Source organism: Triticum dicoccoides, chromosome 4B (genome assembly GCF_002162155.2).
Source record: "Triticum dicoccoides isolate Atlit2015 ecotype Zavitan chromosome 4B, WEW_v2.0, whole genome shotgun sequence".
Lineage (NCBI taxonomy): Eukaryota > Viridiplantae > Streptophyta > Magnoliopsida > Poales > Poaceae > Triticum > Triticum dicoccoides.
Window position 1 is genome coordinate 336947587 of NC_041387.1, and position 20914 is coordinate 336968500.

General features: G+C 42.2%; 1 protein-coding gene across 1 annotated transcript; it reads right to left on the reverse strand.

The window, feature by feature from the left end:
* Positions 1-16737: 16737 nt before the first annotated feature.
* Positions 16738-20908, reverse strand: LOC119296092 (apoptotic chromatin condensation inducer in the nucleus-like). Its single transcript, XM_037574495.1, has 6 exons — positions 20800-20908; positions 20650-20712; positions 18939-20333; positions 18151-18348; positions 17891-18042; positions 16738-17439 (listed from the first exon to the last, which is right to left on the reverse strand). Exons 3-6 carry the CDS (start codon positions 20326-20328, stop codon positions 16972-16974), a joined length of 2208 nt encoding a protein of 735 aa, XP_037430392.1. The 5' UTR covers positions 20329-20333; positions 20650-20712; positions 20800-20908; the 3' UTR covers positions 16738-16971.
* Positions 20909-20914: the final 6 nt, after the last annotated feature.

Genomic DNA, 20914 nt, shown 5'->3' on the forward strand with positions numbered 1-20914 from the left:
TTTTCTATGTTTTTATTCTCACCTGAAATGCATTCCTTGCAGTACTTGAACTTGTCATTGTTTTCACTATGAACTTCTGTCACATTTTTGTGTGTACGTCGAATTACGTGTCATTGAAGGTCGGACGTCCTGCAATATAAATTCTGAACCGTGCACGGTGGTGCACGTAAACTTCTTGCAACAAATCTGAGAATTTGATATACATTGAACTACTCCATAATTTTAGTTTGAACTTCTTGGTTTTATTCTTTTAACAACGAGAAAATCTAAGGTTTTAATATACATCAAACTATTCTATTATTTAAAATTGAACTCCCTAGTTTTTATTTTTGCTAGGAGTGTTTTTAATAAACATCCAAATTTTGTGGTATTTAAACCTGAATGTTTTATTTTATTTTTTAGAACAAATACTTTTTTTAATAAACTTCAGGCTTCTCTATTTATAAATTTTGAACTTCATGGATTTTTTGTGTGTTTGCCTCTTTACTTTTGGATACCCAATGTGTTTGTTTTGCCGTTAGCGAACATTTTGAACTATCCGAGGCATAGAATATGAAGTTCGCATCAACAATTTTTTGTCTTCAAGTAATACTCATTTTTTGCTTTTAATTATGAACATATATGCTCTATTTTTTGTGTAAGGCAGAAATAGTAAAAATTAAACTTCATAATTCTATAATCATCAAATTGCTCTTTTTATTGAAAAAATTCCGTGATAGAATGCCCCTGGGTTTTTTTATGGCGAACTACCCCATGTTTGGTGTTCGAACATTTTTCATTTGTTTTTCTAAACTTCCTAATCTTTTGGTCTCTAAAATCCCAAACTTGCAAAAATTATTTTTTTATTGTTTTTCAAAGCATACTTCTATTTATTTATTTCAATTTTTCTACCCATTGGATTACTCATTTTTTTTCTATTTTGAACTTCTCGCATTTATATTTTAAGAATGGGAAAATAAGAAATGTTTTATCTAGGTAGAACTTCATGTGTTTTTTAAAATGAATTTTGTGGGGTATTTTTTCCTTAGGGTGACTTATTTTTATATTTTTTCCCCTGAACTTCTATATGCTATGTTATTCAAAATGGAAAACATTTTGTATCACGAAACGCATGATTTTTCACAACGAACTTTTTTTAAGTGTTTTCCTATGCGAACTAATACTTTTTTTCTCGCGAATTACTAAAGTCTAAAAAGTGAGTGTTTTTTTGGTTTACACCGGCTGATGTATGAATATAAATTTTACTAGATTTTTTTGACATAAGCAAGTAATTTTTTGTGAACATAATTTATTTTCTAGCACTGTTTCAATTTGCCATAGTATCAAAAAAAATAGAAGCAAAGCACCCACACAAACGGGAGTACACACCTGAGGACACACGCTACACAACTCGCGTACGCACAAACACACGAGCGCGCACACACATCATCTCACCCAGTACGCACACATGTACAAATGTACTAATACTTTTTAATAGTTATTGTACTTCATAACATTATTGATTTTGAACTTCTGTGGAAGCTGTCTTTGAACATCTGAATATCTTTTTACAACACCGAGGTTATCAAACAAACATTCAGTTTTCTGAACCCTGAAGTACTACTTCAGTTATAGAACAACTTCTCTCATTCAGTTATCTCAACATTGGCCAACAATGTTCAACCTTGTACCAAATTGCAGAAGGCAAGCGTTTCGTGTGACAATAGCAGGGGCCAAAGCTTGCGGCAGGGATTGGCACACACCATGGGCTCAGTGGGGGTGATGACGCTAGGTGCTGCAGTCTACAGCAGAAACAACAAAATAGGGCAGGTGGCCACAGGCCACAGCCACCCCCCGTCAAGAACCTGACCGGCTAAACTAAAATAGCAGAACTTCATTTTTCTCAACCTCTCTAAAATTCAGTACCGAACTTAGTTAAACTACAAAGCCTGGACTAAAATTTCAGTAGTGCATGCATTGAAATATGTTCAGAGAAATGCTCAAACGGTGGAGGCAGCGAGCAGGCACACATCCAAGATGACCTTTTATCCGGCACGAAGCTGAACTTCACAAGCTAAAATCTCCTTCGTCCCTGAGGTGGAGGCAACGAGCAGGCACAAGCAGTAGCACACGATGGGCAGACCAGAGGTGTTAGAGTTGTGTCGAATATAGTGTACAAGGTAGGTTACAGTTGGACTTGTAGTTGTATCGTGTCTACATAGGATGTGGAGTCGTGTCCTAGTAGGACACATGTATCCTAGGCCTCTATATAGCGGGGATAGACACACGATGTAACCTATGCCAACACAATAGCACAGGCGCGCAAGGGGGAGCCGGCAGCTGGTGCCGGTGCCCGGGTGGCCGGTGTGCGGTATTGTGACGGTGTCACGGGGAGGAGCGCCCGTAGTCAAGCTCCGGGGATGTAGCCATATCGGTGAACCTCGTTAACAAATCTCGGTGTTGTACTCCTGTGATTGCTTGGTCCTTGGATGATCGACGGTATGCCTCAGATTTATTCTAACAAGTGGTATCATGAGCTAGGTTGTTCGGAGGAGTTGAGTGCATTGACATGCGAGAGCAATCGGTAGTGTCGTATCGCGGCGAGCAGCGAGTTCGCAATCTCGATGAGATCGGACTGCACGTAGCGGCGGATAGTACGGTCGTGTGCACACAGAAAGCTGGACGTGCGGCGATGAATCAGAAAATAAATCGGGCGAGCGTACAGCGGAAAAGCATGGTAGCAGGGCGGATCACGAGGAACCGCTGGACAGCAGCGTGTGTGCAGGCAAACGACGGCTGTCGTGCGCTAGAGCTACGTGTGCAAGCAAAGAGAGACATGAGATTTGTTTTGAGAAAAAAAAAAAGAGGACCGAGTTCTCATGTGCCACGCAAGGCAGCCAGATCGAATCAGCAAGCAGTACGTAGGCATTGGAAGCAACTAGCCAGCATTGGGGATTGAGCCAGGAGACACCACGTGAAGGCCAATTTTTGGTTGGATTTACTACTGTGCAGGCTGTGTGTACTTGTGCATCGTGGTAAGAATCTCAGATATTTTTCACAGAGTCAGTCGTACAAAGAACTATGGCGCTATCTGTTTCAGGTTTTAGATGGAGAAGTTCGACAGGACTGAAAACCTTGGGTTACGGCAGGCAAGGTTGAAAGATTTGTAGGCACAACAGGGATGCTTGAAGGCGTTGCGGAAAGTCATGTCAGCGGTGATGGAATTATCATGTGATTGATTGAAATTTGCGGAAAACGATTTGGGAGCCTCGAGCGTGTCATGTAGCCGGACAAGTTCGGCTGGGTTGGACTAGGCAGTCTGACGGATCGACGCGAGTCGGTTGGTACAGAAGACGGTGGTGGTATCGGCAACGACGATATAGGAGCGTGATGCTGATGGTGACCGACTTCTGGGCGTGGAAACACGTGGCGCAGGCCCCGAGGGCTTGTGTGGCTTCGACAAGACTATGGCGTGGGGTTGATTCAAGATGGCGTACGCATGTGAGCTTGAAGTCGACAGGACGCGAGGGTGGACTGATCATCTACCATGGAGTCATGTTGAAGGTGGAGCTGGAGTCTAGAAGACTTCACTCGGTGCTGATTGGGGGGCTACGGCTTAAGTCGACGGAGAGTCGAAGCCTATTCAGCAATGGAAAAGCGAGTGACATGCAGTTTGGACTGGAGCCCAGTGGTCTGATGGAAGCATGAAACTCGTCATCGGTCGGTGATGATCGGTGGTACTCTGCAGTGGGGGTTGAGTGGTGTGGTTTCGCGACCCTTGAGACTCGACCGGGACAGCGGAGGCTCGACGCGGTAATAGCGGAGAGGCGTGCGGTATCCACGGGGCATGGAGACAGGCCAGGGCTCTGGTGGTCATACATGTGGTGAGACACCTGCAAATTTGACTCGGGATGACTACAAGCAACGGTGAAATTCCTTCATGTTTCAGACAGGCGGTCATGAAAGGAGCGGTGATGTTGAGTTCAGGTAACTCTTATGTGTGACACCCAATATGTGAGTTATTCACTTTCACGCAGGTCAGTGATCGGTGTGTGATGGCGTTGGACGGGTACTCTGAAAGTTGGGAGCACAAGGTAGAGTAACAAGGAACTTAATTTTGCTCGAGTGTTGACCGTGGTCGAGAAAAGAAGGAACTACAAGTTGCAGGTGGAGTCATATGGAGTCTTTGAAGTAGCAGCGGTGCTCATGGGATAAGTTCAAGTCCAATGTACATGAAAGTTTGACGCATTGACGGATTCAAGGTGGTGGAGAATATTCGCCAAGGTGGAGTTTGTTAGAGTTGTGTCGAATATAGTGTACAAGGTAGGTTACAGTTGGACTTGTAGTTGTATCGTGTTTACATAGGATGTGGAGTCGTGTCCTAGTAGGACACATGTATCCTAGGCCTCTCATATATAGCGGGGGTAGACACACGATGTAACCTATGCCAACATAATAGCACAGGAGCGCAAGGGGGAGCCGGCGGCTTGTGCCGGCGCCCGGGTGGCCGGTGTGCGGTATTGCGACGGTGTCACGGGGAGGAGCGCCCGTAGTCAAGCCCTGGGGATGTAGCCATATCGGTGAACCTCGTTAACAAACCTCGGTGTCATGCTCCTGTGATTGCTTGGTCCTTGGATGATCGACGGTATGCCTCGGATTTATTCTAACAAGTGGTATCATGATCTAGGTTGTTCGGAGGTGTTGATCGCGTTGACATGCGAGAGCAATCGGTAGTGTCGTATCGCGGCGAGTGGCGAGTTCGCAATCTCGATGAGATCGGACTGCACGTAGCGGCGGATAGTACAGTCGTGTGCACACAGAAAGCTGGACGTGCGGCGATGAATCAGAAAATAAATCATGCGAGCATACGGCGGAAAAGCGTGGTAGCAGGGCGGATCACGAGGAACCACTGGGTAGCAGCGTGTGCGCAGGCAAACGACGGCTGTTGTGTGTTAGAGCTACGTGTGCAAGCAAAGAGAGACATGAGATTTGTTTTGAGAAAAAAAAGAGGACCGAGTCCTCATGTGCCACGCAAGGCAGCCAGATCGAATCGGCAAGCAGTACGTCCATCAGGAGGCATTGGAAGCAACTAGCCAGCATTGGGGACTGAGCCAGGAGACAACCTGTGAAGGCCAATTTTTGGTTGGATTTACTACTGTGCAGGTTGTGTGTACTTGTGCATCGTGGTAAGAATCTCAGATATTTTTCACAGAGTTAGTCGTACAAAGAACTGTGACGCCATCGGTTCCAGGTTTGAGGTGGAGAAGTTCGACAGGACTGAAAACCTTGGGTTACGGCAGGCAAGGGTGAAAGATTTGTAGGCACAACAGGGATGCTTGAAGGCGTTGCGGAAAGTCATGTCAACGGTGATGGAATTATCATGTGATTGATTGAAATTTGCGGAAAACGATTTGGGAGCCTCGAGCGTGTCATGTAGCCGGACAAGTTCGGCTGGGTTGGACTAGGCAGTCTGACAGATCGACGCGAGTCGGTTGGTACAGAAGACAATGGTGGGATCGGCGACGATGATATAGGAGGGTGATGCTGATGGTGACCGACTTCTGGGTGTGGAAACACGTGGCACAGGCCCCGAGGGCTTGTGTGGCTTCGACAAGACTATGGCGTGGGGTTGATTCAAGATGGCGTACGCATGTGAGCTTGAAGTCGACAGGACGTGAGGGTGGACTGATCATCTACCATGGAGTCATGTTGAAGGTGGAGCTGGAGTCTAGAAGACTTCACTCGGTGCTGATTTGGGGGCTACGGCTTAAGTCGACTGAGAGTTGAAGCCTATTCAGCGATGGAAAAACGAGTGACATGCAGTTTGGACTGGAGCCCAGTGGTCTGATGGAATCATGAAACTCGTCATCGGTCGGTGATGATCGGTGGTACTCTGTAGTGGGGGTTGAGTGGTGTGGTTTCGCGACCCTTGAGACTCGAACGGGACAGCGGAGGCTCGACACGGTAATAGCGGCGAGGCGTGCGGTATGCACGGGACATGAAGACAGGCCAGGGCTCTGGTGGTCATACATGTGGTGAGACACCTGCAAATTTGACTCGGGATGACTACAAGCAACGGTGAAATTCCTTCATGTTTTAGACAGGCGGTCATGAAAGGAGCGGTGATGTTGAGTTCAGGTAACTCTTATGTGTGACACCCAATATGTGAGTTATTCACTTTCACGCAGGTCAGTGATCGGTGTGTGATGGTGTTGGACGGGTACTCTGAAAGTTGGGAGCACAAGCTAGAGTAACAAGGAACTTAATTTTGCTCGAGTGTTGACCGTGGTCAAGAAAAGAAGGAACTACAAGTTGCAGGTGGAGTCATATGGAGTCTTTGAAGTAGCAGCGGTGCTCATGGGATAAGCTCAAGTCCAATGTACATGAAAGTTTGACGCATTGACGAATTCAAGGTGGTGGAGAATATTCGCCAAGGTGGAGTTTGTTAGAGTTGTGTCGAATATAGTGTACAAGATAGGTTACAGTTGGACTTGTAGTTGTATCGTGTTTACATAGGATGTGGAGTCGTGTCCTAGTAGGACACATGTATCCTAGGCCTCTCATATATAGCGGGGGTAGACACACGATGTAACCTATGCCAACATAATAGCACATGAGCGCAAGGGGGAGCCGGCGGCTTGTGCCGGCGCCCGGGTGGCCGGTGTGCGGTATTGTGACGGTGTCACGAGGAGGAGCGCCCGTAGTCAAGCCCCGGGGATGTAGCCATATCGGTGAACCTCGTTAACAAATCTCGGTGTCGTGCTCCTGTGATTGCTTGGTCCTTGGATGATCGACGGTATGCCTCGGATTTATTCTAACAAGAGGGCCGCGGGGGTGGTCTGTACTGTCCCTCGAGTGCAGTTGCAAACGCACACGAGGATGGAGCACGAGCTCGCCTTTTTTCAGGACAGCGCCATGTAGAAGTCCTTCGTCAATGGTGCAGCTCGTCCTCCAGCGCCCCTATGCACCTGGAGCTACTCCAACGAGTCTCGCCGGACATGGGATTCTCTCTCCTCGTGGAACACAGGAGGCGAAGGGGACAGGGCGGGCAGCGGTACGCTAGAAAAAGGAGGTTGGACACAGGAGGGGCGCGTCTCTGTGGTTTGCAGCATCGGAGTATGGACGAGGTGGGTGGAGCCGGAGGCTCGCGGCGGCGGCACACCTCGGTAGGCCAGGGAATAGGCGGCATGCTGGGTAATGCGGGGGTCGGCGGCAGTGCTGGGTAGGTCAGGGGTCGGTGGCTGAGCTGGGTAGGGCGGGAGACGGCGCCGACGTCGGCGGCGCGAGAGGTAGGTTGGGATGTGGGGATCGTGGGCGGGGTGGGACTGAACTTTTTTCTATTTCTAGCACGGGACGGGTTCGGGAACACCTCGCCGCCCTTATAGGGGCGATCGTGATCCAAATAGTTATTCTAATCCTGGGACTAGAATAGTGTTACTATATACATATATATATATACACACACATATATACATAAACACTATTCTGATCACGGGATGAGAATAATATTCTGATCACAACCTGACCTGCCCCGCTAGTAGTACGTTGAACTTCCCTATGAACTAGGTTCAACTTCCGCCAATATTGCCGAAATGGGGCTTGCGATATACCGTTGGAAAGCTATGGACACCAATATCATGACCCAACTTAAATTTTTGGCAAAATATAAGCAGTTTAAGAGCAGTTTCGAAAACCGTTTTTCTTCGCGTAAAAAACGTGAATTGTATTTTCAATCGCATTTCTAAACCGTTTATCAGAATGAGGCATATAATATGGCGTTGGAAAGGTGATGCAAAACCGCTCCTTCCACATGTTTAAAGTTTTCTCTAATTCCCTATGGTTAAAGAGTAATTTGAAAAAACGTAAAATTTCGTAAACCGAACAGCCGAGTTCGTTTTTTTGATGTCATTTCTAAACGGTTAATCCAATGGAGGCATATGATATGGCGTTGGAAAGCTTATGAAAATGCGCTACTTTTTCATCTAAAAACCTTTTTTCTAATTTTGAATGGTTTAAGAGTAATTTAGAAAATTGTTCAAGTCCTACCGAGTCTGTATTTTTGAGCTAATTTTTTAACCGCGCGTCCGAATGCAGCAAATGATATGGCGTTGGGAAGCTTGAACAAATGCGAAACTTTTTGGTATGTATTGTTTCTCCCAATTCTTGACGGTTTTAAGTCAGTTTTGAAAATGGCTAAAAACGTATTTTCGTCGTATTTTCTACAAACTTTATCGGAATGGCGCAAATAATATACCGCTGAAAAGCTACGGAAAATGCGAAACTTTTTCATGTTGACAGTTTTCTCTGATTCCTAGCAGCTTTTAAGTAATTTCAAAAACGGCGAGATCATTCGTTCTGCCTTTATCGCGAAACAGATTCGCCAAAAATGCATCGCGTGAAGTACCTGAACTTCTCGGTATGAAACCTTGAACTTCACTCTGTTTTTCACGTGCTTTTTTTTCTCGTATATCTCTATCCACTGCTCCTAGCTCTCCATCCACTCACCGGAATTGAGCCAGTGATATACCGATGGAAAGCTGATGTAAACACGCAACTTTCCCGTGTTGATCATTTTTTCATACTCGCAACGATTTTAAAAGTTTTTCATCTGAAATTCATTCAGCGTAGTAGTTGAACTTCATGCTATTTTCACGTTGAAATTCTGTGATGTATTTTTGTTTGTACACGCGCCTGAACTTCCCTCTGTACGAACCCGACCTTCGGGCTATCTTTGCGACCGTGGCTTCCCCCGGGAATTATTCTGGTTAGTAGTGTTCTATATGATGTTAGTGTAATCTAGAAAGGTTTTTTACCAACTAAATACCGGTTTTAAATAGAAATCTCGCTCCATGGCGGATTTTGCTCTCGGGTCGTGAAGAAATTGTGTTTTTTTACAATTTTACTGCCCGAGTTGTTCGACCTGAACTTCCCCTAGTGCTAGGTTGAACTTCCGTCAACATTGCCCAAATGGGGCTTGCGATATACCGTTGGAAAGCTGTGGACACCAGTATCATGACCCAACTTAAAATTTTGGCAAAATATAAGTGGTTTAAAAGCAGTTTTGAAAACCGTTTTTTCTTCATACAAAAAACGTGAATCATATTTTCGATCGCATTTCTAAACCGTTCATCGGAATGAGGCAAATAATATGGCGTTGGAAAGTTGATGTAAAACTGCTCCTTCCACATGCTGAAAGTTTTTTCTAATTCCCTATGGTTAAAGAGTAATGTGGAAAATCATAAAATTTTGCAAACCGAACAACCGAGTTCGTATTTTTGTTGCCATTTCTAAACGCATAATCCAATTGAGACAAATGATATCGCGTTGGAAAGCTTATGAAAATGCGCTTTTTTATGTTGAAAGTTTTCCTAATTTTGAATGGTTTAAGAGTAATTTAGAAAACGGTACAAGTTCTACATAGTGTGTGTTTTTTATACATTTTTTTAATCATACGTCCGAACATAGCAAATGATATGGCGTTGGAAAGCCTGAACAAATGCGAAACTTTCTGGTATATATTGTTTCTCCAAATTCATTATGGTTTTACGTTGATTTTGAAAATGGCTAAAAACGTATTTTCGCCGTAATTTCTACAAACTTCATCGGAACGGGGCAAATAATATACTGTTGAAAAGCTACGAAAAATACGAAACTTTTTCATGTTGATGGTTTTATGTGAATCCCAGCCATTTTCAAGTAATTTTAGAAACGACGAGATCACTTGTTCTGACTTTATTGCGAAACAGATTCGTCGAAAATGCATCGCGTGAAGTACTTGAACTTCTCTGGAAGTTCTGCCTGAACTTCACTCTGGTTTTCACATGTTTTTTTTTGCTCGTAGCTCTTCATTCACTCACCGAAATTAAGCAAGTGATATACCGATGGAAACTTTTCCGTGTTGATCATTTTTTCATACTAGCGATGGTTTTAAAAGTTTTTCTTGTGAAATTCATTCAGTGTAGTAGTTGAACTTCCTGCTATTTTCACGTTTGACTTTTGTGACATATTTTTTGTTTGTAATTTTCCCATCCATTTTCGTCAGTGTTACACAAATGATATTCTTTTTGTAGAAACCTCTCTCACAATATTTTTTAACTTTCTTCGACCGAGGACCTGAACTTACACAAATGATATTCCTGTCATTTTGAAGTAAATTAGAAAATTACAAGATCATGATTTATGCCTTCATCGCGAATGGAAATGCACTGCGTGAAGTAGTTGAACTTCTCGGGCATGTCTGTTTGAACTTCACTCTGTTTTTTACGTGCTATTTTTTGACATGCTGTTTTTCACACTGCGTGAAGTAGTTGAACTTATGGGGCATCTAAATACACGGTGAACCTCTCTCAGAAGAATTTTTCAACTTTTCCTCGCCGAGCACTTGAACTTCTAGCAACCATTTTTTCGTTTATGAGTTGTTTTAAATGTGCAAAAAATGGTGTTGTGTTTTTTATTTTTTGAACAGGTAAATCCTAGGTTTTAATAAACTCCGGACTTCTGTATTATTCCAATTTGAACTTCACCTTTTTATAATTTGATTAAAGAATTGTATTTGATTTTTATGCAAAAAAATCGAGCATGGAAATACAAGGTGAACCTCTCTCGCAAGGATTTTTGAACCTCCCCGGACAGAGCATTTGAACTTCTTTCAACAAACATTTTAAGCTTTTATTTTTCCATACTTTTATTCTCACCTGAAATGCATTCCTTACACTATTTGAACTTCTCGTTGTTTTCACTATGAACTTCTGTCGCATTTTTGTGTATACATCGAATTACACGCAATTGGAGGTTGGACATTTTTTTTGCCATTTTAAAACATGTAATTGAATGCCGGACATCCCGCAATATAAATTCTAAACCGTGCACAGAGGTGCACGTGAACTTCTCGCAACAAATCCGAGTTTTTTTCTATACTTTAAATTTCTCTGTTATTTTAATTTCAACTTCTTAGTCATATTCTTAGAAAGGAAATATGTTTTAAAATAAGAAATAAATATTTTTTTTGTAAATTGAACTTCATAGTTTTTTTTCTTAGAAACGGTAATTATTTGAGTTTCTCGTATACATCGAATTGCTTCTCTATTTTAATTTGAACTTTGTTATTTTTATTCTTCGTGCAACCCCTGCTCCATTTTTCTTTTGCATTTTTTCTGGAGCATTTCTAAAACTGAAACCAACATATCAAAACCCTGATTTTTCTGCCCCGACAGATATTATTTAACTTCAGAAAAAATAGTATAGAACTAGAACTAGACAACACATTTTTAAACTAAATAATCTTATAGTAACAGAAAATATCTTTATTTTTCATATTACTGAACTCTCTAATTTATTCATTCTCAGAGTTAACATTTTTCTCAGTGAGGCAAGTTTTCTTCCTGGTACATAAACATCGAATCGATCCATTATTTTAATTTGAACTTCTTCATATTATTTTTATAGTAACGGAAAATATCTTATTTTTTCGTAAAAGTTGAATAGTCCGAACTTCACGTTTTCTTGTTTTTGAACATCATTTCTTTAAACAATTGGTTAAATTCTATCTTTCCGGCGAAGCTTTTGTGTGTCATTCGAACCTCACTGGTAGAAAAATCACTTTCGATGTTACTTGCCGACGAAGACTTTTTTTATATGTTTGTAGTGCTTTTGACCTCCCCATATTTTTAGATATGAACTTTGACTTATTTATTTTTTGTAGTGTTTTGATTTTCCAAACACCCCTATTTGACGTCTTCAAACTATCTTTTTTTATTAAACGTCTTTCGAACTATGTTTTCCTAAATGCATGAATTTGCTCGACAACATCCTTTGAACTTGGGATTCTATTTTTTGAAACGTCTTTTTTGTTTGGCTAGTTGTGTTTTGGTAGTAACTCCCGTAAGATCAACACCCTTCAATTGAAAAAAAAAATAGTGCACTGTCCATGGAATGAAAGTAGCATTAGCAGTACCCTTTTTTGCAAACAAATAGTCATTTTTATACACAAAGCCATGCATGTTTTTACACCACGCCTTTTGGTCGTCATCTCTCCATCTTATCTCCTAGAAGTAACCAGCACCACACGTTTTATTGCTCATTCTCTCTCCTCTCTATGACTTTTCTCTACTCATTCATATGAAAGATAGCAATTGGATGCAGCAACCCGAGCTACAAAGTTCAGGCTCTCTTCGAGTTCAGGCGCCGCGCGGACCATGGCCAGCCAGCTCGGGGAGGCTGCACTTGGGAGGAGCTTGGTGACACTGGGCACCAGCGGCGTGGTCCTCTCGACATGTACACCCTATACTCCGTTGTGCAGCTGGACGCCGCGGCCCGGCATCTCGCAGTGACATGAACACGAAGGTGACCGGACCTTGCAAGAGAAATTGAACTTCCACTTGGCAGGCGAGGTGAGCGTAGACTGGAATGACGATGCAGCGCGGAGATGGTTGTGTAGGCCGAGGAGACAGGCGGTGGCCTGCATCCCCTTTGGATGAGGGCGAATCTGTCAACCTGCTATTTTTCTTCAGTCTGGCCTACTACTTCTTCATAGTCCGACCTGCTACGGAAACCTCGACGCTGAGGATGTAGCCAGTCTCAAACGCAACTGCTGCGTCATGATGGCCTCGATGCAGATGGATTGATGGCACCACGATTAAAAAAAGAATAGCAAGGAGAGGTAGACTTCTCGCACTCTATTTCGTGCGCGCCCTGTTTGATCTTCTCCAGGGCTGCGTACCTGAACGACCGGAGGTAGCGGCGATGAACGCCCTTGGTGTTGTGGCTGTGGAGCCCCACCGGGAGGAGGCTGCAAGGCGGCGATGGAGCCTGGGCAGGGCCAACCTAATGAGCGCCGGGGGTGGTTGGTGTGGGCGGGCCGTGGCCGCGGCAGCGCGCAGGCGGCGGCGCTTTGGTGGTGGTGGTCTTCCGCGGCGCGCAGAAATCCACGGCGGGGGCGGCCCGATGGGATCCAGGGCCCGCGATGGCGGGCGGCGGCGCGACGAGATCCAGGTCCGGTGACGGCGGGCAGCGGCACGACGGGATCCAGGGTGGCGCCGGAGCGTGGGGATCGAGCGTGAATTGGGGCCGGAATGGATCGTGGGCGTAGCGTCGGGGTGGTGGTGGGCTTTTTTTCATCAGGACGCACTGGTTCGGAAACATCCAGTCGGGCCCTTATAGGGCCGGCTGTGATCAGAATAACTATTCTGATCCCAGGATCAGAATAGTGTTACTATATATATATAGGTAAAACTGTGTCTATCATAGCTTGCCACGGAACTAGTTAAGGCTTGCTAAACATTTAACGGTTTAAAAGTAAGTAAAAAATATGAAATAAATAGGGGAGCCTCACTCTAGTATAATAAGATGATCCAACGGTGTGATTGTGAAAATATGCATTTATGTGTACTCAACAAAAAAAACAAGCATTTCAGCTCACTGCAGGATCAATATATATTGAACATTTGTTCTTTTTGTTCAGGACACATGCAGTCATATTTTCTTAATCCCTCCGTTGGATCATATTGTATTATAAGTGTGTTGGTTCAGTATTTTTTTCATGATTTTTAAGAACTTTTACACCGTCGAAATCCTTAACTAGTTCTGTGGCAAGCTATTCGTCACCCTGGGTCAGAAATAGTTTAATGAACCATATTTTTGACATCAATGCACCATATTTTTAGGTTTCGTAAATTGTCTTATTTCATACATAAAAGGAGAACGTAAGAAAATATATACTCGTCGTAAAAAATATTTTATGTTATGTAAAATTACGAACATAAAAACATACATAAAATGCGGTAATTCTGGTCTTATAACTTTTTTTTTCTTATACCAAATTTTACGTAGTGAATCAATATGAATATAACTATTTGTATTCCAAACGTAATTTGTTTATGAAGCGAACGTAAGATTACCTCGGGTGAAGAATAACTTATTATGCATCTTGGGTGATGAATAGTAAATTAACTAGGGCACCTAGGTGTCTGGGCACCTTGCTTGGGTAAAACCCGTTAAGTATTTGGATGTAAGTGATGTGCATCATAATTGATTTGTTTCCTAATTTACTACATGCAAGACTTTCCATATATATGAGATAGCATTAAGCGTTTGATTTATTTTTCTTAGTTTACTCGCATTCCTTTTACAGTGACACTTTCTACGCATACAAAAATAAATTAGATTCAGCAACCATCTGATCATTCATGTTCAATTTGAATCATGTTGTCTACTTGAACTTAAGACATGTACATGTACGTGTTCGTAATTTCTTTTTACGTAATAAAAATATTTGTTCATACACACATACCTGATACCCATGTGCACATATTATTAGACCGCGATACCAGTTGATGGGTATTCTATCCAACTAAAATATGTACATGTTGGTGTTGGTATTATACTTAATAAAAATATACACATACCTAATATATTTTATGTAAAAATACACATGTACTCATGGTATTATACCTAATAATAATATTTCCTAAATATACCTAATGATAATATACCAGTTGGTGGGTATTATACCAATTGTTGGGTATTATACCTAATGAAAATATTTATGGGTGTTGGTATACCTAATATAAGTATTTATGTGTTAGGTACATATTATTAGTCGATACCAATTATTGGGTATCATATACAATTATTTGGGCATATGTACTTCAAAAGTAAGTAGATATAATACCTACGTATTTTGGGGTATGTACTCATGCATTTCACGTCGGGGTATGTAGTTATAGGAAAATACGATGAGTATGTGCATACCTAAAAAATATCAAGTACTTTCAATTTTTCTTATCCATAGATATTTGAAGTATGTAGTTGAGTATTATCCCTAATGAAAATATTCATGTATGTGTGTTATACCTAATCAAAATGTACACATACTCGGGTATTTATCTAATGAAAATATACACATACTTAAGATACGCTTGCGTACATTTTGGTAACTCGGTCAAATAAGAATCGTGCATACTGTACTAACTATGAATAGTTTTTCCTACATTTCTACAGAGTATCACATTAATTTCTAATTTCTATCTCATGTTATGTCTATCAACATGCAATGTTGCCATGCATGCTACTTTTTTCTTTCCCACGAAAGGACTCTTGCTATGTATGATGCGTGGAGTCATATTTATGGCATTCAATAAGTAATTATGTCATAATTAATTTGATCGGAAATTTGTAATGGAATAACCCATTAACAACAATACCCGTTACAACAGCACGCGTCTAAATGCGATCAAGTGGTGGAAAGGCAAGGAGCCTGGACACCTAGATGCCCCAAACTGTTGTCCTATATATATAGAATAAGTTATTCTTCACCCGAGATAATCTTACGATCGCTTCTTAAATAAATTATGTTTAGAATATAAATAGTTACATGCATATTAATTCAATATGTAAAATTTGGTATAAGAAACAAAATTATAGGTTATAAGAGCAAAAAAAATCACATTTTATGTATGTTTTACACTATGTTTTTACATTCGTAATTTTACATAAGATAAAATATTTTTTACGGCGAGTACAGATTTTCTTATGTTCTCTTTTTATGTATGAAATAAGATAAAATTTATGAAACGTAAAAATACAGTGCATTGATGTCAAAATAGAGAGGGGTGAAGAATAACTATTCCTCATCCAGGATGACGAATAGCGCGACCCATATATAAGTACGCCCAATAGTTTTAAAATCTGCCTACCAGCTCATATAACAACAACATAAGTGCACAATTTAGTAGTGTAACACATGAGAGAATATTTAAACTCCAACAAAATAGTTCATCACCCCTCTTCTAACCCATTTAGACAAGCTCTACTAAATCATATTATAGCAACAACGACAAGCGAGCATCATTCAGCAGTAGCAACACACATACCGTTTGCATGTGACAAATTTCAACATCTTGAGGGGAATTCTCTACGTATTGCTCCTTCCTCTAGTTTGCATGTGACAAATTTCAATGTAAATTTTCCTTTCTGTTTTACAACCCTGAGTGAATTCTCATGTAGTTTTACATTCAAATATAGACCCTATGAGCATGGATCAGAAAACTTATGTGGTTGCGTATCTGGTCATCCAATGTGTATGTTATTTAAAAAAGATAGCTAGCAAGAGAGATGAGGAAGGGATGGGAAAGGGAGGGGATATGATGGGGACAAGATAAAACCTTGAGTAGTTGTAAGTCCATGGCGTCTTTGACATCTCCGTGAAGAAACCCTTACAGTGACGACCGTGGTGGATGCGGAACTCCTATGGCATGCTCTATCTGCATCTGCAGCAGATGATATGAAGAGAAGGTGAGGTGTAGGGGTGGCGGATCCCAGCCAAGAAGGAAGGAGGGACGAACCCCTCCTGGGGCCGCCGGAGGAGCTCGAGGGCGTGCTGCGCGGCGCCGAGGCTCGCCCGGGGTGGTGGCGGCTTCGTGGGCGAGAGGGAGAGGAGGCAAGCCCGTGCATTGCTGTGGTCGTGTTTTTTTTCCTTGCAAACCTTGTCGGACTGTGGGTTGAACACCCCAAATCACAAGATCATTTTACATAAACGAAACGTTTTTTCAAATAGGCCACTTAAATAGGCCAGCGGGTTGAATATGTAATTCACTCGGGACTTTCTCGTACAAACGCCGACGACATACGACCAAAAGATTACAGTGGGGATTGCTTCTTTTTTCCCACATTTTCATATTTTTTTCACTCAAATTCCAAGGGAAAAAGTTTGCTTCTTATAAGAGGGACAGCAGGACCCAACTACCCAAGCACATCGAGACAGAACAGAAATGTAACACTAATAAGCATTCTCCTGAATGTTTATTCACTACTTAACCAGTAGGGTTCCAGGATGTTCTAACTAAAACCAGTATCTCAGTACTCCGGAACAACTTCGGGTCAGAGGACATACAATCTTTTTAAAAAAAAGCAGACGACATTATACAATCTTAAAGGAGATAAAACCAGTCTTTGCCTGCTTCTACATACCACAAAACAAAAGCACGAGGCCATTCACTAATTTGCTTTGCCCTGTGCAGCAAGCTTGGCTGACACCTCCTCATCTGATAAAGGCAGATAGTAAATCCTTGGAGAGGATTGTGTCTTTCTGAAGAGATCATCAAGTGTCACCACAGGAGGTTCTGCCTTCTTTGGGGTGGGTGTGAGCTTCTCCCTTGGATCAGATGTAGGAGGCTTCACAAGGGGTGGTGGAGGCGGCAATTGCTCCCTTGGTGTAGCAGCAGCTTGGCGAGGCACACTTTGATTTGCCTGACCTTGCTGCAAAGGAGCCTCCCTTGGTGTAGTGGCTGGGCTAATAGGAACCGCCACTGCTGTTGCTGCTGGGGGAGGGGGAGGGGGTTCAAGCTTGCGTTTCACTTCCTGGGGATCAACAAATTCAGCTAACAGATAATTGCCATTGTTTGGGGGCCACTGCAGGTTGTAGACAGCATCACGAGTAGCTGTAGCTTCCTCCACCGAGGAGAACTGCAAATAAGACATGGAGGCAAAGTCAGCGAACAAATATTTACAATATCCAGCATCATCACAATGAATGCTTTTCAGCTAATTATAATCTACAACTGATACATTCTTTAAGAACCATATCCACTCCAAACTAAAATCCAATTAGTCCACACAAGTCATTAATAGAAAGTAGCATCAGTTATCAGGCTTTGCTGACTATCAAGTCCACTTGAGAAATATAAAGTGTCAAAATGATTTCACTATAAGCATTATGAAACCGCATTTAGAATCTATGGGTTTTTAGTTTGGTTACATAAGAAAGGCTGCAAGCCTGCTGTATTGGACCTTACAAAAAACAATCCTTAGCAAAAACGAAGGTCGAGTCAGAAAACAATATATGCTGCTGCAAAGATGATAAAAGGAAATAAAAGACAAGAACACACTGATGTTGTGATTAACAAATAGAACATACTGTAACATAGCAGTGGGTCTTGATATGATCCATCCAGAAGCTACAAACAGATCCAGATTTACCAAGAAGCTCTTGCACAGCTCTCAGGGTAAATGGGCGTACAAACCGGTCGATTCTCAAGGAAGTTGTTGCCGGTTTCTGAGATGGTGGCACTGCAAGACCAAAACAAAGAAAAACAATTAGCTTCCAAAAGAAAACAATGAACTGATGAAGCATAAAGACTTGGTAATGGAAGGACAAGTAAAGAAACAAGGACTCACCAATCCTCTCCTTTGGAGAATCTCCACTTGCTGTTGAATCAGACCTGCCAAGAGAACGTTTTAAGGCAGGCTGGAGAATATCCTTACGAGCATCAGAACCACTTTGACTCAACGGTTGTCTTTCTGGAACATTCCCACTATCTGCAGCCCATCGACGCTGACGTTTGATTGGCTCGGTGTTTGCAACAGTTTCTTGAGCTGTGTGTTCAACAGGGAGTTAATACATAACTCAGGGACACTGCCAATTTAACTGCAGAATGACCAAACGATCATATGCTCATTACTTCACTAGCATTCTAATTCCGTATCCAAATTTAATGACATATTGAACAAATCCCCATTAAGTAGCATTAGACAACTTGTAAGCAATAGAACATCACCGTACTATCTAACATATATGGGTTTCAGTTCGTACTTAGCAGCTAACAATAATACTAGAGTACAGAGCATCTGTGCCTTCCTCAGCTAAATTAACTTGCACTCACAAGCACTAGAAAATTTTGTTTTATGTGAAACAAACATGCTAACACAAAAAAAAAATCAGAGAATGATTTCTTTCTGAAACATATCCAATACAGTAAAAATAAATGTGCCTACACAAACTTTCTTGTCTCACAAAAACACACCCAATGCAGTACACTTCTTGGTTTCTTTGGTGCAATGTTTGCAAGCAATCAGAACTACAAAGATAATCCGACTCATCATTCAAGATGGAATTTACTCCAGGAGCCAACGGTTGTAAATAAATGAAACTAGAAAGTGAAAGGGCAGGAGAGAAAGATATAAACCTTGAAATTTTCTCTTTTCAGCTGAGGCTGATGGCTTTTCTTCAGCTATAACTTCCTTTGTATCAGCAGAGGAGCTCTTGACAACAGAAACAGGAAGAGACACCTCTTTCACATGTTCTGAGGAGTTAGGCTCAGTCTTCCCTCTGAGATCACCAGATTTAACACTGAAATCAAGTTGCTTAATCTCCATAACATCATCCTCCATTGACTCATCACCTGAACTCCTGTCTAAATTTAATTTCTCTGGAGAGCAAACTTCATCCACATTGGCAGTCGAATCAATGTCTTCCAAAGAGAACTGGTTCTTGACCAGCTCTTTATCATCATCGAATGGCTGCAATTCTCCACCTAAGGAAGTAATGCCGGACGATGGTTTGAACATCTCTGGCTTAACCTCTAGTTCTAAATCAAAATTATTAGCATTCAAGTTATCCTTTATATTCTTTTTGTTATTTGATATATCATCACTAGAAATTGACTCACACTTAATTGGAGACCCTAAATCCGGGCTAACCTCAAGTACCTGATTATTTGATTTTGATACAATGGGCTTGTGATCCTCATTCATGAGGTCAGAACTGCACACTTCATTATCAATCAAAGTATTGTCGCCCAAATCATTCTTAGGAACAAACCTCTCCCCATCATTATTCACTGATGCAGCTGCAACATCAGTTTCCATAGGATCAGCATCTGGTATTTGGGCATCCACAGGTTTTGGTAATGTGTCCTGTTTATCAGTTTTGCTAGCTTCAGCAGTATCTGACTTGGCTTCAGAAGAGATCAAGTCCGACTTTATATCAGCACTTGTCACATCAGCGACAACAGTTGTTCCGTTGGTGACAACCTCTGGTGTCTCCTCAATGTGCATCTTATTGCTTTCAGCATGCTGGTGCCCTGCTTGTACTGTAGAATTTTCTCCAGCAACTGCTTCTGGCTGATCTCCTTTTTCTGATGGGGCTTCTGTTGACAGAGATTCATGGGTTGCCACTACATTATCCCCGGGGGACTGTTCCACAGAGGAAGACATAATTTCCTGAGTAACTTCTGGGAGAGGAACTGCAGTTTCCTGAGTTGCATGAACCCTAGTTTCCTGACAAACTTCTGTAGCAGAAACTGCAGTTTTCTGACTAGCACTATGTTCTTCAGGTGCCTGATGAGCCGGTCCGTTCGCCCCCGCATCTTTGCCAATGGGTGCGCCTTCATTGGCTCCAACATCTTCAGCAGATTCGTCAGATGCCTCTTCACTCTGAATAGATTCAAAGAGACGCCTCACAAGTTCTTCTTTCAGACCTTTTACAGGGAGCCTCCTCTTTCGCAGTTCATCCTTCAACTCAGTAACTTTCCATTGATCGATGGGTCGATTCTTCAGAACAGGGAATGATGACATGATAACTGCCAACAAAGAAACAAATAAAACCTAAAGTCGCCATCACCAGATCTCAATGGATTTCTTTTATGGACTAGAACTGTATATATATCTGATAAAAGATGTCAAGTGGTGTTAGGTGGCCTAATGCATCGATTTAAATCTACGAGTTAACAGGATGGCCAGATTAATCAATAGCAACCACAAGATATAATACCAGCATGCTCAAGCTTCAACACCTGACCACCCTAACTCCCTGTCCTTCGAGGAAAGGCGCAGACACAAACAAAAAGGAAGCAAGCTAGCCACGAAGAATATAGTAGGACATCTAAGTAGGGTTACCTGAAAATCCTGGCGCGGGACACGGAACGGAACACCCTTGACGGAGATGCCAAAACCCTAGCCCTGTAAACAAGATGCTGTCAGATCGAACCATAAAAGTCGTACCAAAAATCGCAAGCAAGCGAGTTAGAGAGGGCGGATTGCACGCACCAGCCGCTCGAATCCTCCGAGGCCGCTCGCTCCTGAAACAAAGAAACAAAAACACCAAAGAAATTCCCAAATAAAATCTCGGAAAAAATAGAAGAGAGGATGGCGCAGCTTGGGG